The sequence below is a fragment of the Pleurodeles waltl genome, chromosome 4_1 (assembly GCF_031143425.1).
Source record: "Pleurodeles waltl isolate 20211129_DDA chromosome 4_1, aPleWal1.hap1.20221129, whole genome shotgun sequence".
Taxonomy (NCBI): domain Eukaryota; kingdom Metazoa; phylum Chordata; class Amphibia; order Caudata; family Salamandridae; genus Pleurodeles; species Pleurodeles waltl.
The window spans coordinates 592,990,740-593,015,523 of NC_090442.1; the positions used below are offsets into that span (position 1 = coordinate 592,990,740).

General features: G+C 47.4%; 1 protein-coding gene across 2 annotated transcripts in view; it reads right to left on the bottom strand.

The window, feature by feature from the left end:
• PAH (phenylalanine hydroxylase) overlaps positions 1–24,784 on the bottom strand; it is a 231,602-nt gene that overhangs the window by 47,769 nt on the left and 159,049 nt on the right. For both annotated transcript variants that reach the window (XM_069228986.1, XM_069228987.1), the window contains 2 exons: positions 20,879–20,946; positions 17,056–17,252 (listed from right to left, as the gene is read on the bottom strand). In XM_069228986.1, the coding sequence (XP_069085087.1) occupies positions 17,056–17,252; positions 20,879–20,946 (265 nt within the window). The remainder of the gene's footprint in view (positions 1–17,055; positions 17,253–20,878; positions 20,947–24,784) is intronic.

Genomic DNA, 24,784 nt, shown 5'->3' on the forward strand with positions numbered 1-24,784 from the left:
GCCGTGGATTTCCAGCGGTAGGAACCACCATGAAATCCATGGCGGTAAGCACTATCAGTGCCAGGAAATTCCTTCCCTGGCACTGATAGGGGTCTTCCCCACCCCCCCAGCCCCACCCTGACTCCCTCCCCTACACCCCCCACCACCCCTGCCACCCCCCAAAGGTGGCAGGACCCCCCTCCACATCCCGACCCCCAACATTACCTTACACGTACCCACCTGACACGCTCGCAGGCACCACCAACACACATACATGCACACACACCGACATACATGCCAACATCCACACACACAGTCAGACACGCACACCCACATTCAAACATACACGCGCTCATCCATACAGACATACCTACAGACATACACGCACTCATTCCCAAAACAGGCAACACCCCCGCAAGCATACACGCACTCACACACCCACTCTACATACACCCACGCACACCCCCATGCACCCACACAACACACAGCACCCCCCAACCCCCTCCCCTAACGGACGATCGACTTACCTGTTCCGTCGATTCTCCGGGAGGGGACGGGAGCCATGGGGGCAGCTCCGCTGACACCACACCGCCAACAGAACACCGCCGAGCCGAATCACAGGACGTGATTCGCTGGGCGGTGTTCTGTTGGCGTGGCGGTGGAGCAACCTCCACTTCCCCGCCGCCCGTCACTATGGCTGTTGGCGGCTTTCCGTCGGAAAAACAACGTAGAGCTGCCAACAGTCATAATACGCTGAGCAGAAAACCGCCACCAGTGGCTGTCTTCAGCACGGCGGTCCCTCAGCGGTCTTGTAAAAAGACCGCCGAGGTTGTAATGACCCCCATAATCCCTTTTTCAGGATCTCAAGGCTTTTCGTTCTCGGACTTTTAGATAAATATTCCATATAACAATTGATATTTGTTAAAAGGTGTTAGTGTGGTGGTAAACTGAGACAGGGTCCAGAGATGTTTTACAAAATGAGTTCATACATTGGGAGGCACATGAACTGGGACTGGGGGGAGCAGGAAAACTCCACTATCCAGCTTGCATTGTGGCAATGGAGGGCCGCACCATCTTTGCGCCTGGAGGCGCTCAAGCGCAAAAAGGAGGGCCACTGCGTGGGACGCACCCGGGCACATGCCCAGGCGAAGACCAGGCAAGGAGCGGGCCCATCGGTGCCCATCCACGGCTAGGCGACGTTGGGCTCGGCCCACTCTCTTGGATCCCGGCCCTGGGGGAGCTGACTACTGTGGACTCCTTATTGGCCAGAGGTTTCTGCACATTGGAAAGACTTGAGTCCTTATTTCACTTGCCAAGATGATTAGACATAAAACTGGAAACAGCAAACAGCAAATCAGCCTCATTTCTTGCACGTGCTGTGGGGGGTCATCTCAAAAGAAATTGACCTGGCTGAAAGGTGCTTATCTTTGGGGGAGGCAGACCTGGGGGAAGAAAAGCAGCTCAGACCACAGCACTCAAAACACAAATATTTACGAACACGAAAGTAAAGTCTGATGTAAGAGGTCCGTAAGTGAATAGTACAGTAGTCTTCTTAGTATTCCAGAAAGTAATTTATTTGGATCAACAAATACTTTGTATAGTTGGATCAAGTATAGGCCATGTATAGTGACAGCCTTTGGAATATATATGTGTTCATATACAGCCATCACATGTTTCGGCCTTGGGGAAGTTGCAGTACAGCAAACAGGAACTGAAGAACTAACAACTGACCTGGGCTGTGTTTGTAATAAAGAACTAGAACCAGCAGGAATAGTTGATTCAAAGTCCAGGTAGCTAATGGGTCCAATGGAGAGTTCTAAGGCCCTCATTACAACATTGGCAGTAAAAGCCGCTTACCGCCGTGCAGAAGACCGCCAACACACCGCCGCGGCCGCGGAAATCCACCACAGCTATTATGACCCACAGCACGGAATCCACCAAAATTCAGACACCCACACAAGTCCACCACACCAAAGGTCAGTGATAAACTGGTGAAAACAAAACCTCCACTGTCATGCCAACAGAAATACGCCCACACTATCACGACACACGAATCCACGCTGCGGTCTTTCAACTGCGGTATTCCTTTGGCGGTACACACTGCCGCACTCAAAATACACACACACATACAAAACACAGCCACATTGGACAATTCAAAATACACACACCTGATACACATACACATACCACTCCCACACACCCAATACAATATAAAACACACACCCACATCACCCACAAACCCCTACGACAACAATTGAGAAAGAAGCACAGAGGGAGACACCACCATCAACAATACTAACATCCACAGGCACACCAGACCATCACCCACATAACTTCCACACACGTCACAAAACACACCACTACATATCAGCACACTTATCACTTCACACACCACCCAACACATCACCCACACCACCCCATGGCACGGCAAAGACACCCCAGGTTCTCGGAGGAGGAGCTCAGAGTCATGGTGGAGGAAATCGTCTGGGTAGAGCCACAGCTATTCGGATCACATGTGCAGCACACCTCCATTGCAAGGAAGATGGAGCTATGGCGAAGAATAGAGGACAGGGTCAACGCAGTGGGACAGCACCCAAGAAATCGGGATCACATCAGGAAGGGGTGGAACGACCTATGGTGGAAGGTGCGTTCCGTGGTCTCAAGACACCACCTTGCGGTTCAGCGGACTGGCGGCAACCCCCACCTCCTCCCCCACAACTAACAACATGGGAGGAGCAGGTCTTGGCGATTCTGCATCCTGAGGGCCTCACAGGAGTAGATGGCGGAATGGAGTCTGGTAAGTCAAATCTTAACTATTACATCCCCCACCCTACCTGCATGCCATCACATACCCCCACCCTCACCCTCACCCTCAACCCCATCACTCCAACTCCTCACAAATGTCCCAACATCACAAACAACACATCCCAATACCAAGCCCTGCATGCAACACCAAAGCATGGACACCCATCACCAAAGCATGCCCACTGCACAAACCCATACACCCCCCTAAACCATCATCACACAAGGTCCCACACAGGAATGCAAGCACTGGGGTACACGGTCACCCACCCATTGCACACCATGCCACACACAGATGTAATAAACATCCTTTTATAGCCCTGCAGGACCACTACCCAATGTCACCGGACAGGAGGGTCCACACATGTCCACACCACCAACAGAAGAGGCCCACAGTGATGACAGCAGCTCTGTCCAACTGGATCTAGATGACCAGCCCGGCCCATCGGGGACCTCGGGACAGTCAGTTCCCATCACACAGTCACAGGCCACTACAGAGGTTCCCCCCTCTGGAAACACCAGCACAGCACCCACCCAGCGGGCCCATACCTCTGTCCCCAGGACACGTCAATCAGCAGTGTGTCCACCACTACAGGGAACCCACGCTAACCCACCACCCCAACAACAACAGGGACCTGGGGGCAGTGGCAGTGGGCACACGGTCCAGGGGACGGAGGCCCAGGAACATAGGGGAACTGGGAGGGCTGCTGTGCGACAGGGGGAGGACAGGCCCAGGGAACCCACTCTCCACGAGGCCCTCTCCAACATCATAGGAGCCTACCACCACTCCCAGGAGACGATGGCAACGGTACTGGCCAAGTTTCAGGAGACCCAGTGCCTGCAGGGGGAACAGTATTTGGGCTTCAGGGAGGAACTCAGAGCCATCAATTCCACCCTGGGCACCATTGTAGGGGTGCTGAAGGAAGTACTCAACACCAGGAGGGACACTGTGGCACAACAAGGGGCCCCTGACTCCAGCATGGACGATGAACTGCCCACCACCTCCGCTGCCGCTAGTGGACAGGAGGCACCGCCACAGGACCATCACACCAGTACCCCAGCCCCTGCAGAGGGAGAACCACCCCGCAAATGGTCCCTGAGATCCAGGACAAAGACAGAGAACGATGCGAGGACCCCCGCCAAGAAATGAGACCACCCTGAATGTCATCCTTCTGTCCCACTTTGTCACCCTGTCCATCCTTAAACTGCCCCAGCTCAACTTCCTATGCCCATTTGGGCAATGCACCTGTGAGACTAATAGACTGGACTCTGCCATGGACATTCCTCCACCATCACCCCTCACCATTTTGCAACCCCCTCCAATACTGAGCACTTAAATAAACACCCTTGAAGCACAAAACAATCTGGAGTCAGTCTGTGATTTCGGAATAGTGTATTAGCAATTACTGTGGCAAAAAGCTCTTTCAATTGTAATGTCAACATACCTATGTCACACAGCTCTAGTCCTTGAGGAATCAAAGCAGATGTCACACAGTGGGACCCACATCTTTGAAATCGTAAGGGAAAGTGACAACTCAGTGACCAACGACAGACAGTATAGACGTAGTCGTGTTAAAGTACATGTAGTAGGCAGGTTTGTATTCTTACCTGTGTCTCACTGGAAATATTGCAGGATCACAGAGTCCCTGTTGTCCATGTCCTCTTCTTCTGCCTCCTCGTCTTCACTGTCCACAGGCTCCACAGCTGCAACAACACTGCCATCTGGACCATCCTCCTGCAGAAAAGGTACCTGTTGTCGCAAAGCTAAGTTGTGAATCATACAGCATGCCACGATGATCTGGCACACCTTCATTGGTGAGTAGAATAGGGATCCACCTGTCATATGGAGGCACCTGAACCTGGCCTTCAGGAGGCCGAAGGTCCGCTCGATTATCCGCCGTGTTCGCCCATGGGCCTCATTGTAGCGTTCCTCTGCCCTTGTCCTGGGATTCCTCACTGGGGTCAGTAGCCATGACAGGTTGGGGTAACCAGAGTCACCTGCAAATGGCGAGGGACAACTGTTAGACACACAATAACCTGTAGGGATAACCCCAGACCCAGACAACTATTCCCACTGTTTTGCTTCCAGGTGCTCACCTAATAGCCACACACGGTGCCTCTGGAGTTGACCCATCACATAAGGGATGCTGCGATTCCGCAGGATGCAGGCGTCATGCACTGAGCCAGGGAACTTTGCATTCACATGGGAGATATACTGGTCTGCCAAACATACCATCTGCACATTCATGGAATGATAACTCCTCCGGTTTCTGTACACCTGTTCACTCCTGCGGGGGGTACCAAAGCCACATGTGTCCCATCAATGGCACCTATGATGTTGGGGATATGTCCCAGGGCATAGAAATCACCTTTCACTGTACGCAAATCCTCAACCTGAGGGAAAACGATGTAGCTCTGTATGTGTTTCAGCAGGGCAGACAACACTCTGGACAACACGTTTGAAAACATAGGCTGGGACATACCTGATGCTATGGCCACTGTTGTTTGAAAAGACCCACTTGCAAAGAAATGGAGCACTGACAGCACCTGTACTTGAGGGGGGATTCCTGTGGGATGGCGGATAGCTGACATCAGGTCTGGCTCCAGCTGGGTACACAGTTCCTGGATTGTGGCACGGTCAAGCCTGTATGTGATGATCACATGTCTTTCCTCCATTGTCGACAGGTCCACCAGCGGTCTGTACACCGGAGGATGCCGCCATCTCCTTACATGTCCCAGCGGACGGTGCCTATGAAGGACAGCAGCGAGCACAGAGTCAAACAACTCAGAGATAAGTACCCACAGCTTACACAGAACACAAATACTAATCCGAAAAGTGGCCTGTATGTGTGTTGAGTCTAGGCCTAGGTATGTGTGACGCAGTTAAAAATGAAGCCATGTGGGCCCCTGAAATGGCGGCTGCCTGACCTCTAAAGTGGGACAATGGGATGTGAGGTAACTGCGCTGGCGTTGTACATCGTTGCGGTAGGCGGTCGAAGACCGCGGCGCAATGCTGCATTGGTTAACATTGGACCCTATGGGTCCCAGGAGCCAATGACGATATATGCCGGCGGTGATGGTACGCTCCGCTGTGGACGTGACCGCCATTTTCTATCTGTTCAATCACTTGATACCTGATCTTGGACAGGAGAGGACCTACACTGCAAGTGCTGCTGTGACCTCGGTCTGGAAGAGACAATGGCTTGAGTGTCTGGGGAAAGGGCCCCTGCCTTCACATCGGAGGAGTTGGAGAAACTCGTGGACTGGGTCCTCCCCCAGTACACGCTACTCTACGGACCTCCAAACAAACAGGTAAGTACACTGGGAGCATGCTGTATGGGCTATGCCTGTGTGGAGTGGGGTGGATGTAAGAAGGGGGGGAGATTGCGGCGTGCATGAAACGATGGTGAGTGCATGTGCACATGGCAAGGGTAGGGATGGGGGCCAATGACTGTGACGGTGCAGTTGGTAATACGTTTCTCTTCCCCCTGTACAATTCATGTAGGTCAGCGCCTACCAGAAAAAATATATTTGGCGTGCCATCGCCACGGACGTCCGGACCCTGGGGGTCTACCACAGACGGAGCACCCACTGCCAGAAAAGATGGGAGGACATTCGCCGCTGGAGCAAGAAGACGGCGGAGGCTCAGCTGGGGATGGCCTCCCAACGTGGGATGGGTGCCCGTCGCACCATGACCCCCCTGATGTTCAGGATCCTGGCGGTGGCGTACCCGGAGTTGGATTGGCGCTTGAGGGCATCACAGCAGCCACAAGGGGGTGAGTACACTCTCATCCTGCTGATTTTGCACGCAGTGGAGGTGTCTGGGTGGGGGAGGTAGGCTGTGGGTTTCCCTAGGCCAGGGTGAGTTTAGTAGGCAAGGTCCCTCCGTAAGGCAGGCCATGTGGCACCACACCCCACATCTGTAGAGTGCCAAGTACACCTAGCCATGCCCCTGTGTCATCCATGTGTGCAGATGTCGTCCACAGCCTAGTAGGCCATTTCCCAGGGATTGAACAGTGGAGCCCAAGAGCGCGGCGTAGTGCAGGGGGCTTCTGTGTCTTTCGTATCCGCCAACGGTAGCGGTAATGCATGCACTGAACATGTCTTTCTTCTGTCGTCGTCCCCCTTTTTGTGGTCTCCCTGTTCTTGTGTGCATTAACATCATCAGGGGGAGGAGCAGTGGCACCGGAGCACGAGGGAGCTGCATCCCACATGGCCCTGGAGGGCGAGACAACGAACTCGGAGTTCACCAGTGGGAGGGAGGGCGAGGGGAGCTCCATGGCAGGGACAGGAGCTGACACCAGCGACACAGACTCGTCGTCTGATGGGAGCTCCCTTGTGGTGACGGCAACATCTGTGCCCCCCGCATCTACAGGTACACCCGCCACCCCCCCTACCAGCAACGCCCTCCCAGCAGCCCCTCAGCCTTTGCCCCGTGCCCGCTCACCCAGGAGGGTGGGCATCACCTTCGCCCCAGGCAGCTCAGGCCCTGCCCCAGTCACCCCTGCTGCCCTCAGTGAGGAGGCCATTGACCTGTTGGGCAGTCTACCATTTTGAATGCCATCCAGGGTGTCGAAAGGCAGTTGCAACAAACCAATGCATTCCTGGAGGGCATTCATTCTGGTCAGGCAGCCCTTCAGCGAGCTTTTCAGACTCTGGCCTCAGCACTGATGGCAGCCATTGTCCCTGTCTCTAGCCTCCCCCTCCAACTTCTTCCACCCAGACCCAATCCCCTGTACCCCAGCCTATCCCAAGCACACCTTCAGACCAGCGTGCACACACGTCAACACACAAGGGAAGCTCAGGCATACATAAGCACCACACATCCCACAGGCACTCACGCAAGCATCACACACATGCAGACACACCAACATCCACTGCCTCCACTGTGTCCCCCTCCTCCTCGTCTCCCTCCCAGTCTCGTCTACACTCACACCTGCATGCACTACATCTACAGCCACTACTGCCATCACCAGCACACCCACCACCACACCCCGCTCACGTGCAGTCACCACCCCCACTACCATTCACACATCCCCTGTGTCCTCTCCCAGTGTGTCTGTGACGCCACCTCCCAAGATACACAAACGCAGGCACACACCCACCCAACAGCCATCCACCTCACGACAGCCTCCAGCGCATGCACCTTCACCCAAAGTCACCAAACGAACACCTCCTGCAACCACAACCTCTTCCTCCACTCCCAAACACCCTCCAGCTACCCGTCCCAGTGTCTCCCAAAAACGTTTCCTGTCCAACTTTGGCCTCTTTCCCACACCTCCCCCACCCCGTCCATCTCCTAGGGCCCAACTCTCCAGGTCCCAACCTAGCACCTCAGCCACAACATCTCCGGGACCAGTGGTGCCTGTAGTCACCGGAATCTGGAGTGCACCGGCCACCAGGGCAGCCAGTGTGGCACGGAGCCACAGCACGGACAGCCCCCCACCTGTCAAGCATCAAAAGTTGGCCAGTGCCTGGTGGGAGAGGGGGAAGGCTCCAGCCACCAAAGCCGCTCCCAGGGGTCCCAGTGGGAGTGTGGAGTCAGCTGCGACACCTTCCAAGGTGGGGAAGGGCTACAAGAAACCCGGAAAGTCTGGGAAGAGCAGCACAGCGGAGGAGACCGCCATCATCCCCGCTGCCCAGGAGGCCACCGCCATCATCCCCGCTGCCCAGGAGGCCATCACCATCATCCCCGCTGCCCAGGAGACCACCGCCAGCACCTGCCCTGCTGCCCAGGAGGCCACCGCCAGCACAAGCCCTGCTGGGCTGGAGAGGACCGCCAGCACAAACCCCGCTGGGACAGAGAGGACCGCCAGCACAAGCCCCGCTGGGCTAGAGAGGACCTCCAGCACAAGCCCCGCTGGGACAGAGAGGACCACCAGCACAAGCCCCGCTGGGACAGATAGGACCGCCAGCACAAGCCCCGCTGGGACAGAGAGGACCACCAGCAGAAACCCCGCTGGGACAGAGAGGACCACCCGCACAAGCCCTGCTGGGACAGAGAGGACCGCCAGCAGAAGCCCCGTTGGGACAGAGAGGACCGCCAGGACAGAGAGGACCGCCAGGACAAGCCCCGCTGGGACAGAGAGGACCGCCAGCACAAGCCCTGCTGGGACAGAGAGGACCACCAGCACAAGCCCCGCTGGGACAGAGAGGACCGCCAGCACAAGTCCCGCTGGTCTAGAGAGGACCGCCAGCATCTGAGTCACTGCAAAGGAGCCTGCCGCCTCAAGCACCACTGAACAGGGCACCGCCGCCTCAAGCACCGCTGAACAGGGCACCGCCACCACAAGCACCGCTGGCCAATGAGCGCCAAGGGCACTGACGCTACTGAGTCCGTCACAAGCAGGATGAAGCACTCTGGGCACAGAGCCCCCTCCAGAACCAGTGGATATTGCCATCCACTACCTCTGTCCTTAGCAGGATGAAGCACTCTGGGCACCATGACCCCTCCAGAACCAGTGGAGAGATACATCCACTACCGCTGTCCTTAGCAGGATGAAGCGCTCTGGGGCCCCCTCCAGAACCAGTGGAGAAAGGCATCCACTACGTCTGTCCTTAGCAGGATGAAGCACTCTGGGCACCATGACCCCTCCAGAACCAGTGGAGAGATACATCCACTACCTCTGTCCTTAGCAGGATGAAGCGCTCTGGGCACCATGCACCCTCCAGAACTAGTGGAGAAAGGCATCCACTACCTCTGTCCTTAGCAGGATGAAGCACTCTGGGCACCATGCCCCCTCCAGAACCAGTGGAGAGATACATCCACTACCTCTGTCCTTAGCAGGATGAAGCACTGTGGGCACCATGCCCCCTCCAGAACTAGTGGAGAAAGGCATCCACTACCTCTGTCCTTAGCAAGATGAAGCACTCAGGGCACCATGCCCCCTCCAGAACCAGTGGAGACTGTCATCCACTTGAGAGACTGTGGCTTTGCACTCCCCAGGATGGCACAGTGGGCAAACCACCCACTGTATAGACTTGAGAGAAAGTGGCTTTGCACTCCCCAGGATTGAGCAGTGGGCAAACCACCCACTGTATAGACTTGAGAGACTGTGGCTTTGCACTCCCCAGGATTGAACAGTGGGCAAACCACCCACTGTATAGACTTGAGAGACTGTGGCTTTGCACTCCCCAGGATTGAACAGTGGGCATGTGGCCCCCTCGTGGATTTGGTGTTGTGCACTCAACAGGCTGAGGTGCCCCCCCTTTCCCTCCCGCCTGAGGTGCCTGTTTTCTTGCTCTCTGATGCCCCTGCAGTGTTCTCTCTGTCGTGGTCGGGGATCTTGTGTGGGCCTCGCCCATACCATGTGGGCCCAGTGTTCCACGGACTTCATTGGAGCACGACCTGGACTACTAAGCTTGGTGTATATTTTGTTTATGGTGTATATATATTTTTGCGTACTTGATTTTAATATATTACAATGGTTACACTCATTTCCTTTTGTCTTTGCATTCTTCCAGGGGGTGGGGGTTGAGGGGTGTAACTATAATGTATAAATATGTATTAGTGTGTGTGTTGTAGTGGGTGAGGGTGGGGGTGGGGGTGTTGCGTGTGTGTCCCTGTGTTTTCCCTCCCCCCTCCCCTGTGTCGTAGGTGCAGTACTCACCGTTGTCTTCACCGCCGGCGTTCGTGCTCCTGGTAGAGGAGCAAGAAGATGAGGGCTGGCAGGATGTGCAGCTCGGGTTCCATGGCGTCTGGATTCCTCATGGGGTATGTAGAGGTGAGCGTTTTCCCTTTGAAGTACGGTTTCCGCAGTGTTTTTGTCTGCAGTGAATCCGCCCCGGAAAAGGTGGCGGATTGGTAGGTTGTGATACTGTGGGCGGTACTTTGTCTTCTGCCTGTCTGTTGGCAGGGACCGCCAAGCTGTTTGTCTGTAACGCCGTGGTGGTCGGAGTGTTAAAGTGGCTGTCTTTGTTGCCGGCTTCCGCCACAGTCGTAATTCCAATTTTGTTTACCACCGGCCTGTTGGCGGTCTTACTGCCGCTTTAACATCGTCCGCCAGGATTGTAATGACCACCAAAATCTCTGAATCATTGCTTCCCCCTTTAAACCACACTCCCCTGAACCCAAACAAGAGAAGAGAAGTAGGAAGGTGCCAATAGAAAGTGTGGGTTCACCTGAAAGAAGCTATCTTGGGACTGATCTCTCACCCCCCAACTGCAAAATAATTCTAGTAGCCTTCAATGACTTGTTAACACCACTTATGGATAAACTGAACAAACTGGAAGGAGAAGTGGGGAGAGTGATTGAGCTCTGTAGGACATTGTCTATTCAGATATCAACCAGTAATAACAAAGAGAGGGCCTCGCAACAAGAGAGGTGTGCAAACATGATCACCCCACCAGAGGAAACCAATGTAGGGGATAGGGCTCTAACCTGTGCCTTACCAGGGCTGCAATCTTATGGAGTCAGAGTAGATCAAGTCCAAGGGACGAGGTCAAGACAAAGGGAACATGCAACATCATCGACCACAGCAAATTTAGGGTCAAGGCAGACATTAGATATGGGCTCCGCTTGTCAATTAAGACAAAGGAGCATCATTAGGCTAAGTGATTCATCAGCACAGGGTAAACCTAGTGTAGTTGACTTACAGCCAGCTAGCTGAATGTTCCCCCCTTGAAGAAAGGCCAGCAAGAGACTTTTGAATCTTTGAAGAACAAAGTTGTCCATTGGCTGGCTATCAAACTCTGTTTTCTTCCGGAAAATGCCTGGCAAATACTATTCACCAGAAAAGTGGGGTGGATCGATTCAGCAAGAAAAACCACAGTTGGTGATTGTGCTATCATTAATTTTCGGAGTGTATGATGCTCGGGAGACCTGTTAGCTAGGTCAGCTCTATGGCCTTATGAGGGGAACGCAGTGAAGCTCCTTTCCTTGGGGTTTTTCTACCTGCAACCTCCAGGTAAACTACAATACGTCCATCCAGGAGAATCAAGTCTGCCAATTCATCATAGTCAAATACACCCTTCTGTACTCCCAAAGTAATAGATTCCTGACGTTGCATCCACTGTCGGTCAATGATTGACTGCCCAATAAGGATGGTCCATTCAGAGGAGACTTAATGGACCTCAATTTAAATTATATAGCTGAAATGAATGAGGCAGACAAGGTGGCCTTGGGAGTAACTTCAGGCGAGAGTAGTAATGTGTGCAAAACTCTGATCGCAGACTTATTGTTGAGGGAAGATATGCAGCAGGGTACACCATTCATAAGGGAGTTGGATGGGCCTTTCAACATTATAAGAGGTAGAGCTAGTGTCACTCAAAATGATAGAGGGCACCTACAGAAAATAGGAGAGGAACCTAACAGCAAGGCTGGCTCTCAACTTATGGCAAGAAGCCTGGGAGATTCGAATTTCTCACAGTTCCCCACCTTTTTACGCTCAAACAGTCTGGAAACATTGCATCTTCTACCACTGCAGCTCCTTTTGTGGAATGTCACAGGGCTTAGATCCAAATTGATAACCAGGAATGGCTGGATTGTATAGGGGCTTATGATATTTTATGCTGCCAACAGACATGGCTGTTTGATTGCCTTTTTATTGATGGGTATAGGTCCTTTTTCTCCCCTGCAATTCCCTCTAGGGTGGGTAGGGAGGAAGGGGCCCTTGTAATTTCTATCTCAACCACAATAGGAAATCTTAAAATGAAAGAAGTATCCTCTAATTCATATTGGCAACTTTTAAAGATATTGTGGCCCCCAGGTCTTAATACTATGCTCACTAATTTTTACTATAAATTTTTCGGATGCCAGCCTGTAGAAATTGTGGAACAGTTAGAAACACTGATTGGTCAAATCATGGAGAAAGATACAAGTGTTTCCCTTATCTGGGTAGGAGCTTTTAATATAGTCAAATGTCACTATAATGAGAGCAGATTGAGACCTATCAGATCAGGAATGGGTAGAACATTTCTTTGAAATTTTCCATGCAGAACTGCCAGAGGACGGACAGCCCTCCATTGACTCCCCTATCCCACCGGGGGACCTTGAAGAATTTAGCAGCTCCATCTCAGTAAATGAAGTCCAAAAAGCAATTCTATGCTCTACGAAGGGGAAAGCAACAGGCCCAGATGGGGTCCCATATGAACTCTTTAAACATAATCTTGAGTTATGTGTCCCCATGTTAGCCAATGTATTCAGGTTCTTGATAATGAGGGAAGTTTGGAGTTGTGGAAACAGTCAATCGTCCCAATTTACAAAAAAATATGATAAAAATGCCCTTTCAAATTATCACTCTACTTCCATTTTAGACTCTTCCATGGAGATATTTGTGATGGTTATTCTAGGGAAATTGGAAAGCTGGATGGAAACGAATGCTTTTTTACTGACGTACAGTGTGGGTTTCGCCCCAGAAAAAGCAATACAGAACAAGCCCAAAATCTCTCCCTGATAATAGGCAAATATATCCACGTAAGAGTAGGGGTCATTCACATGGGTTTCATGGACCTCTCCTCTGCCTTTGATTTATTAAACAGGGAGAAACTTTGGGAGCTTATGTCCTTAGAAGGATTTGATTCTCTGCTTTTGACAGTCTTAAAAATTCTGCACTGTGAAAACTACATGAGAGCGCGGTACTCCCAGGAAGGTGACTTGTCGGCCCCTCTTCCAGTAAGTCTAGTGGTAAGACAGTGATGTATTCTGGCTTAGTTTTGTCTTTTTTTTTTACATTAACAGACTGGATTCTTTTTTTATGTACTTGTATTCTGGATTTCCCTAAAATTGACTTGCGACCAGTTCCTACCCTGCTCTATGCAGACAATGCAATTCTTTTAGCCCGCACAGCAAATGACCTGCAGGCATTGTTAGATGGGTTTCAAAGTTTCATGCAGGGTTTGAATTTTAAAGTAAGTAACAATAAATCCTATATCCTTACCTGCGAGCTAAAACATTTCTTCTGGATGGCACTCCAAAAAGAAAAACAAAACTCTTTAGTTACCTGGGAATTTTATTTGATGAAAAGCTATTGTGGGAACACTTGCTCTCCCAGAGGTCACAAGCTATGGCAGTAGGGTGTGAGCAGTTGTTTCAGTTCGCTAGGAAACTAGGTTATAAACCCACGAAACAATTGATTAAATTCCATAAAAGTAAATGCTTCCCTGCAGGTACTTGTGGTGCAGCCGTATTGGGATATAAGCCACCAAGTTCTCTACAGGTTACAGAAAATAGACTCATGAGTAGAGTTCTGGGCTTGCCCAGATCAACTTCAAGTTTCATTCTTAACTCGGAAGCTGGTTTACATTATTTGGAAGATTGGGTTGGAATGGCACCACTCATGCCATGGGTCAAGGTTTGGCTACTTTCTGAGTTGATCTTTTCACTGAAGATCCTGGAGGACTGCTTCAGAAAAAGTAAATATCAGTCCATCCCCTGGATTTCATGTGTTAAGAGTACACTATGAGAAATAGGCCTGAGTCACCTTTTTGAAACTCCCAAGAATATGTCTGAACATTAAGGTTCTAGTGAAGGACCTTTTCTTGTCCCATGCAGATAGAATAAGATCGGGAAAGGGGCAGAAATGTCCACAGTGAATTTGTACATGCCTATACCGACATGCCATGAGATGGAGCCATATCTGACATGAGTCCAAGACCCAGATCACAGATTCTACCTCACACGATTTAGAACAAACACAGTACATTCCTTCGGGGCACTCCCGGTTGCAGGCTCATGGTTTAGTTCATTGAACATGTTGTGCATGCAGTGGGGTCTCTAAGCAATTCACAATGCACTTTATGCTATTTTATGCGCTGTATTATGCTTTTAAAAAACTTTTTTTTATGTCCCTTTCTTAAAGAAAAACGTCCAATTACATTCTCCGAGGGTTTTATGATGCTACAGCCATCAGAATCCCCAACTGTATGTTCTGCTGCACTGAATTTCATTATACAGGCCTCGAAATTACAGAGAAAGCACTTATTACTGCTTTTTGCTTTTATGGCCCTTACATGGCCAAATAACGTTGATTTTATGGACTGAGGGCATATATTGTACTGATTTTTTTTAAGAGGCCCAAAGCAAGAACAAAATTGGAATGGCAAAAGTGGTTATGATTTTAAGTTTTGTCCCGCTCTGAGTTTTTTTCAACACAGCCTAAAGCTTTAGCAGCAGGATGGAACAAATGTATACAACCTCAAGGCCACCATGTTCCACTTTGTCCCCCTGGGGTTTTTCGGCTTCTGTAAACGTGTAGTGCAACTAATGACCAGGTTAAACAGATAGCCTTTGAATTCCTCACTCCCTAGCCAATCAGCAAGAAAGGGTTCCAAGAACTCGATCTGCCATAACACATAGCCATACCCATGCTACCCTGTGGAGGCATTTTAAAAATGTCATAACTTCTGTTCAACACATTCAATTTTCATCCTTTTAGTCTTTTTACAGCCTTAAAGCTTCCGCTTTTTAATTTTGTTTCTGGAAAAAATTAAAGTATTTATTTGATAAATTTAATGTATTAATTTGATGTTGCTGCACACTCACCATATTCTGTGAAGTAGATAATGCTACTTAAACTAATCTACGGAGGTTAAACTTAAATGCGCTATTATTGCATTGGCCCTCAGCCACAGCTCACAGTAACTGAAGCTTCCCTTCCCCAAAGAATAGCAGCGCATTTTTAGCGTGGAGACAAGTAGTATGCAACGCTTTGACAAATGAATGGTGTTCATCCTGGTATGTAGGATGCGTGTTATGGTAAACTTGATCCAATAATTCATTGTTGCTGAAGATCGAAGTAACGCTTGATCAGTCAAACCATGTGAAAAACAAAAAATACATTGTGAAAAAATAAAATCATTTTACATAAGAAAGTGCTTTGTGTATGTCCACTCTATGAAGGAGTCGTTCGTCGTACCGAAAGTTGAAGGAACAAACAGGCAGAATCAAAGACTGCGAGAAATTAAAAGAAGAAGGATTGTTTTCTAACAAAAGATGTATATATGATGAACTATGTTATGCGGTAAGAAAAGCAATAAAGGGAAAGTACAGTGAAGTGCTCCTAATTCACTTATAAATTACCCAGAGCACGTGGCTACTTAAAAGGGGCCAAAAGAGGAAAGCTGGAAACCCTTTTTCTCCTCAGACTCGCCCTTAGGACCTCATTCCAACTTCCTGCAAGAAACCTCTCCCCTTCCCTTGTCTCAGACAGATCAGTTGCCTCTCTCTCTCGCCATTGACCACGCCCATCAGCACACTCAGTGCATAGCAAGGGTCCCACAGGCCACAAAGTAAGGAATATGGGCCCGCTGTCCACGGACTGGATAGGGAAGAAAACAGTAATAGGGGTGCAGAAGGCTCCCTGATATGCCTGGGCCCTTGTGCCTCTGCACCTGCTGCATTAATGACAGCCGTGTCTCTTCAATGCCCGAGAATCATGCATTTCTAAGTAGTCCTCTGAGCAGACCCCGCCCTCTCTTCCTCGCACCTTACTGACGGCCTCTGACAAGTCTGCCTTGTTCACCTAATTCTTAATGGAAAACATTGTTTGTTACTCTTATCTCTGTTTGTTCCAGGTATGTTCAATGCCACTGTGTGTTCTCTTCCTCCTTCCCATTTCTGTCTCGCTGAATCCCCACTTGCGGCGTTTTGTGTGTTCTGTTCCTCACCATGATCCCTGGCAATGGCTCCCGCCCTGAGTTTCACAGAGTGACATTGTGTGGCTGCTCGAACACAGTCACTGAGTCCTAGCTGGGCTGGTCCCATTGAAACACCACAAAACAGAATTTTATATTTGAATTTCTAATCTGGCGTCTAAGAAAATAAAATGCCACATCAGCACAAAAAGTACTAAAATATTGGTGCAGGAAAACATTTAAGCGTGCTTTTATGCGCACAGAATGCTCCCTAGTATTGTTAACGTGATTGCCCCACGTCAAAAAATAAATGTTTCGGTTCTACATTTATATTTTTGCCTAAAATCTATTTCTGCATATTTTTACCTAAAATTGATTTTCTTTTCTGACGCTATTAGTGGTTTAGCAAAGAACTAATTCGAAACGCAAAATAATTTATCAAGGCTAGCCAGGCAGCTAAAAGACAAGTGAAGAATAGGAAGGCTTTTATCTGAGTACACTTATTATTTAATAAATTTATCAACATATAATTTATTGTTTAATTCTCGAAAAGTAGACACATTTCAACTTCCAGCTTCAGTGAGAAACATTATTTATTCCTCAAGGTGTTTTACTGAGGTTTTCAGAAAGAAAGAAACAAAGAAGGGAAGAAAGAAAAATATTCTTTCAATATAATTTTTTTCCCTTAACACGGTGACTTACTTTGCAGAAAATTTGAAACGTCCTCGAGTTGTGGGATATTATTCTCATTATAGCCACAATATTTCTCCAAGAGAGGGAACACGTGGTTATGTTCGTAGCAGGCGTGTGTTGGATAAAGTGTCTTCAGCTCCCTGAACACAGTCCCCCATGTTTTCTTCTCGTCCTCGGTATACTCCACAGGAGGGATCGGCTGTCCACTAGCATGGAATACATTTTTTAAAAAGAAGGAAAAACTCAAGACGCGAAAAGCAAGCAGTCTGTTTCGAGACATTTTAAGAACACAATTTTCTGTTTCATCCACCCCTAGTCTATCATCGCACAGGCTTCAAACGATTAACAGAACATGGGAAACAGCCTTTACTGCATAATGGGTCCACGCAGTTCCTTCACAACGCAATCTCAACAACGAATGCGTCTTTACCACGCATTCGACTTGTTTTAGGGAACGCATTGTTGGACTGGTGTTTGGATTTTAAGTCCAACACCTTCCCTACTGTAACGCAGACTGGAGTTGGAATAGTAAGTTACACTATTCCAAAGTTCTAGCTCCCCCTAAAGCAAGTTGTTGTAAAGATCCGCGTGGTTCAGAAATGCGTGGTAAAGACGCATTTGTTGTTTAAACTGCAGTGTAAAAGCATGCATTAAAAATGTCTGTGTGGTTCTGCCATACAACCACAGAACAGTGGTCAACAAATATGTAACACCAAAGTGGAAAAAAATAAAGCAATGGGAAGGATCACAAAACTGAATTGTGAGAGAATCATGGGCGTCAATTCACTAAAATGCCAGGTGTAGCAGAAGTGACATCACATGCCATTTGATCTTTACTTAGGCAGACACAAACATACACACACTCTCACACAAACACACTCTAGCCAGTAAGCAAGCACAAAGCATAAACATAACACATAATGCATTTTTACTCATCTTAGCTGTCAGATAGGGTCATATTCCAGCTAATTGTATTCCATTTTTATTACACTAATAGTGAATAATATTATTCACTATTTGTGTAATATTTTTTTTTACAGAAAACGAGTAGAAATGGAACCACAACCAACGTCCATTAGGATGAGCTGCACCTGAGTTCCAGGCACTGATCATGCCACCTCTGAAGCCAGGGTTTGCAAAGGCAGTGCCAGGGGTCGCATGGGGCAAGCCAGGGGTCGCATGGGGCAAGCCAGGGGCCACAGCTGTGACTTCTGGCGACCCCTAAAGGATGTCCATGGAGAGAAGGAGGACTTTACAAAGAAGACATTAATTTAACTGAGTGTATAGTGGATGTCTAGATGCAGTTAATCACACAACAAAAGGAAAAATAACTGTAAGGAGAAACAAGCATTTGCAAAGCAATGGGCCTTCACATGTCCTCGAGTTAGAGCTATTAGGGTTGTAAATTCCTAACTAGACTTTCTTCCATTGTAGTGGAGAAGGGGGTGGAAAGAAAAGGTGACGGGGTGAGAGGGTGGAAAGGAAAGGAGAAGAAGTTTTGTACAGCAGGCAGTCCCGATGTATAAAACTTGAAAGCACCATGAGCACAAATGAAAAACAAAACAAACAATGTCAAGTAACTACCAGTTACTTGTCATTGTTTGTTTTCTTTTTCAGTCATGGTCATGGCGCTTTCAAGTTTTAAACAGAGGTAACTCGATCAGCAGTCCAGCTCTATAAAACTTGAAAGCGCCAAGCGCGACTGAAAAACAAAACAAACGATGACAAGTAACTATTAGTTACTTGTCATCGTTTGTTTTGTTTTTCAGTTGCGCTCATGGCACTTTCCAGTTTTATACAGCAGTAACTTGATCGGCAGTCCTGCTGTATAAAACTTAAAAGCGCCAGAGAGGCAGGAAACAAAAAATTAGTCTGTCCAAACAACAGAATAACAATCAAGGCGTAATTAAACTGTACTTCCATTGTTCCTCCACCAAGAACAGGAAGTGACGTATCGGCTGCCAAACCAGTTAGAAGGCAGCAAAACAAGAGCAACACTGCCTTCAACCTATGGTAAGAGGTAGGCGGGAGCAAAGTCCTTTACTCCATTCCAACAGGTCTGGCAGGCAGTGCGTGCGCTCTGCCTAAGCTCGACCTAAAAAACAAATATCTGTGAGCTGGTGCAAAGAGAAGAAGGGGTAAGAGAAAAGGATGCTGATTTAGAGAGTGGAGAATGAAAAGGGATGTACATATACTAGAAGCAACAGAACTGACTAGAACATAAATGCCTGTAGAAAACAGAATGAGTGAACATTCGAGTTTACTAGACTTGAAGAAGTGCAGACACTCACAAATAAGACATGTCAAGGATTTATCACAGACACAGGGGCAGACTACAAATGGCCCTCAGCCTCCACAGTAATTCCACCAACTGCCACAATTTACATGGCAACAATCCATGCCAGCCACAGTATCCAGGAACTAAGAACCTCCCAAGTATATTCCACCCATCACCACCCACTATATAGATACTACAAGACTGACTAAGCATCCTAAGACCAACAAACAAAACAGCTTTTTGAAAATCAGCATTCACTGGCTTCACTTTTCATCAGTTGGTCTTGGCCATGGTTTTTGTTTTACCAGAGTGACTTCGTACACCACAACTATCTATTTTCAATGTTCTGCCTTTTTTACCTTTCAGGAGGCTTTGGTGTAGTTAGCCAAGGAACAGTTTTGATAACCCAAGTCAACAGTAAGCTTCATTGGTGAAATACACTCCTGCCACCCCTCACACACTCACCACACACTGCAGACCCATCTATTCAACTGGGTGTCCTGTAACACCATCAGCACCACTCCCACCCACCTGATGTCAACAAGCATCCAGGAGGCAACAATTTCAAACATTAAGTTAGGATGAGGTGAGCGAGGAGTGGGAAAATCAAAAGGTTTATGGGAAGGGAACCTTGCAAAGTGCAAATAAGACAATGGATCCTTGAAGAACTGTACTGAAAGCATGGGGTTAAATATGTAATTGAGTCAGAATCTTGAGGTGCAAAGGGGCAGATGTGGCGCATGTTAAGATGCTACAAATGAAACATGTAAGCTGCACACAAAATGGTCAGAGAAAGGAAAGGTGGTTAACGATAGTGACTGCATTTGGGACGGCCTGTGAGGGGTAGAACCACAAGGTAGGAGAGAAGATTGGCAATAAATGTACCGTAACAAGGGAAAAAATACGTTTAGCGTCTGCAACATGGCAACCTACAAAGTGAGAGGCCAGCCAGGAACCCCCAGGGATCTCTCTGTCCTCCTTTAATGATGCATAAATGCAGAGGTTTAGGGCCTGATGTCTCATTCTCTGTTTTTGGGTAAATGTGTTAATACATATGGGCTTCAATTTGTTTATTTTAATCACATTCGCCTGCTGAAATGGACGACTAAAATCGGATTATGCAGCTGGGACAGTGATGATAAAAGTGCAACATTAAGCGGCATCAGTGACAGAATAGATTCATAATTGGAATAATGTGCGTTCTCCCCACTTTAATGTAAATTATACCCTCTTCCTCCAGTGTTTATACTGAAGAATATCAGGGAGACATTATTCAGTTTTCGGTTCTTTGTAGTCGCATCTAATAATGCTGCGCAATTAGACAACAAAGCGCTGATTCAAAGGTGGGCTCCGCGCAATTAAGTTTTGTTTGGCGGTGAATGCTCCCAACAGCAGGCTTTGTAAGCGCCTCGCAGACACACACAACCACCCCATGCATACACACCACAAACAGTGCCTATTAAGAAAGGCAGCTAGCGGGGCGTGCCACGTCGCGTGACGTTCACCTGCAGTAGCTACGGGACACTGCCTTGTTCTATGTGTGCTCATACTCACTGTTTATAGTTGAATGCGATATCAGCAAATTCCTTTCGCCGAGCTCGGTAAACAGAATCGGTAAAACCCTGGTAAAGAAATAAACGAAACAATTGGTTTATCATGGTATGTTTCCGATCCAATTTATCTGCATTTTCGGAATTAATTTTGGGGACAGGAGTCAGTCAATTGAAGTATTCATATCACATGCCATAAAATGTACGATTCCAGGTGCCTTTTAATTTTGGCCCTTAGCAGGACAGAAGCCAAAATCCACGGCACACATCTTTAAGCAGTGGCACAATAGGGTTTTACGGTAGTAATGGCAGTACTTTATTCTTTAACTAGATGAGTTGTTCATTCACCTATTATGAGCAGACCTGGCAACTTACACAACTATTTCACTCTGTGAGAAGGGGGCGTGGCCTAGGAGGGGCAGGGCCTTATGCCAAAGCTACCTAAGAGTAGGGTGACCAGAGGTCCCAGATTTCCACGGACAATCTCGATTTTCAGGAGACTGTCCCGGTGTCCTGACACTTTTGCTAATTTTCAATAAATGTACCATTTTTTTAGAGCAAGGTCACTTCATCCTGCCAAGCAGAATCGAAATGTATGCACTCCTTTCCACAAGAGCTGCTAAAGTCTGAAGTATATATATATATATACATACATACATATACTTACATATATTTATGCAAAATACGGGGCAGGTCAGATATAGAAGTAAGGCTAAAGGCTTAGTCCTACTTTTATGTCTGATATGTCCCAGTTTTTGCTTCTCAAAATGTGGTCACCCTACCTAACAGGCAATATCCCCCTCTCCCCAGCAACCCCCTTTCCCAAGAAAAAAAAAAAAGAAAAGCTTGCATAAGCTGCATCTGATGTTCTGGGGTATTTTCACACCTGTAATGAATATGGGCTGCCCAGAGCCTCATAAGCGAGTTGAGAAATTACTCTGTGTAGTGGTTTTCAGCTATTTTTCCCTTCCACCATGTGACATCAGTTCCTTTCCGGGTGACCATGTGAAGGGAGCTGATATTGTGTGACACACATGGCACGGTGTGAGTTGACAGATCTGTATGAGCAACTATTTTAAATTTAAAACTACTCTGAATCATCACATACTAAATTGCATCAAAATGCATCCATTCTATTGAGAAAATAGCCAGTTATTGTATTGTGTTTTTTTCTGTGCCACAGGCTTATTGATGTTTTAAACAAGACTCAAAATGCAAGCCAGAACTTTTGGCTTTACCAATGACTGTTTATTTTTAAAACTTCACAAGCTTTGAATTCACGAAGGTGGTGAAATTAAAGACAATAATTTTCAAACTACTTAGTGGTTCACCCAAACCCAGCCCCTTAATACATAGGAGAAATTAGCTTCTATTAGGGGGCTTATCCATTAGCTATCCTAATGTGTAATGTATTCTTATTCTGCTGAATGCCAAGAAACAAAACTATTGTACATTACTGAAGAGCACATGGACCGTGTGTGAATCAAGATTACAGAACGCATTAGTTTGTCATTTCTTCTTTATCAGATCTTCCCCAAAACGTTTATAAAGCAGGCTGAGACATATAGCAAGAGAAGAATAATTAGAGTAATAATGTAGCACTGTTACCTGTCACTGTATATGACGTCAATATGACTCTTGTTTATATCATTATGCACCAATACCACAAACCTACCCATCTCACTGCAGATCAAAATGTGCTGATTCTGCTCGTAAATAAATGTTTACTCTCAAACTGGGCAATCACATTAAGCACTGAAATAAAACTTTACAATCTTTAAATAAATAAGAACTGGTAAAATTAACAGTTATCACTATATTACAGATTTAGGAGGCCTGACGGTGAAATAGACAGTTATAGGTCTCGGTTACTCGGTAAGATGTACGTACGCCTTTCCTCCATCCTGCCCTGCAATGGCCAGCCCCTCATGGAGAGCCTCCGTTGCTTTCTACGGGCAGGACTCTACAGAGACAGGTGGAGCCTCTCGGGGCCCTGCCAGGGCAGCTAATTGCAGCTCATTTCATTCCATTTCCCAGGACATCTTGTGTTGAATAACCTAAATCGAGTAACGTGCTATCAAAAGCATTTAAGATTAGGCTGTAGGAGTGAATAGACAATTATTTACAGTCTTTCCACCTCAATTAAAATAATTGCTTCAATTTTCCTAGCTCTTCCTGTGTGCCAAGAGCTTGGCACATGAGAAGGACGTGTGGGCTACCTATTACCACGTGGATCGATTGAAACATACTTTAAAAGAGTCTGGGTGTTGTGCATACAAAGTAGGACTCAGCAACTCTCAGGCACAACATAATCAGACATTTATAAAATAAAATAAAACGATGTTCAGCATTCAGGCAATGACAACGGCCAAAGCCAAAGGAAGAAGAGATTTGCTGCCTTTGCTGACACTCTGAGGAGAATTGGACAAATGATAGTAAATGCCTTATTTTTTAATGTCCTATGACACTTGTTTATTGCACAATATTCAATTCTAAATATGTTTCCAATATAGACTCTAAATTAGGCCTCACAAATTCCTATTGCATGTGGCCATTATTGTTAGAACCGCGTAGCCATTGCACCCTCAGTACATCCCAGGATCTATGAATCCACTGACTTGTTCTGTTGCCTTTCAGGAGACAAACTCCCTCATTGTAACCATCTCTATGTCACTGTGTAATCACTATGTAACCCTCACCACGACGCTTTGAATACCATCTGAATGCATGCGCACATAGAAGTAATCATGTTTTTTCAGAGTGCAACCTATAAGCAAATAGACATTAAATAAACATAAACAATATCTGAATAAAATCCTAAATCTTATTTCATTAGTACAGTCTACTTATGATTTCACTAATCATCTGTAATAGGAAATAACATAGATATTGGACTGTAATAATGTATTTTATCTGAGTTGTGCCTTCAACATGCCTAATACAGGAAAATAAACTTACCAGGACCCTCTTAGGGTCTTGATACCCTGATGGAAGAGACCTATGTGGAGGTTCTTCCTTTAAAAATATGCCCTTTTTTAGGGTTGAGCCTGGATTGGCATGCGCTTGCGCCCCGCCCATGTCAGGTCAATGTTCATTGGTTCGTGGGCTTGCCTTTTAAAATCTGCTTGCTTTCATTAGTGGAAGGCATGCATACGTCATGCCTTTTCCGGTGGTTAGTCCTCCTCGAGCGCAGCAACCAAGTACTGAAAACATATGAGGCTCGCTGTTTTCCGTCCGGTTTGTGGACTACTTTTTATCTTTTTTTGCAGCGTGATCTCGCTACCCAGATGTCGAGCACTTTGCATGACATCGACCCTGAGACCATTTCTATTTCCATTTCCATTGTTTAGCAGGGCAATCACGCTCGTTTTTTTTCTCCATTTAATGAGGCAAGAAAAGTCCGGTTGGGAGTTTACAACTGCTAATAGCTCTTACTCAGAGAAATGCGAGACCCGTTGCTTTGCAAATGCTTGTTTTCTTTTCCTGCCCCTGATACTTTGGGGATGTACCTCGACACATTGTATCTCTCTCTTGGGCCTCTCCTCCCCCTTTCCTTTATTAGCTAACGATCAAAATGCCTAATGTCAGACAGAGCAGGGCCAGTGTCACTTATTAGCTAGTTTTTCAGTTCTCTTTCTTCTGGAATATCAGTGCCTGCAAATTTTGCATTAGCGACATAGTTAATTACAGTAAAGTAGGAATCTATTTGCATATTGCTGCGCATTATGAACTGCCATCACCTTTGAAAGTGACATACATTAAATTGCTTGCAATATTTTTCAACAAATTTCAAAATGCATATTGGGCATCCCGTGATTAGTTCAAATGACTTGGTTGTAATTGAATGTAGTTCTAACCAAATGGAAAGATGGGTGAAAAAGTAAACACTGAGAATGGCAGATGGGTGACA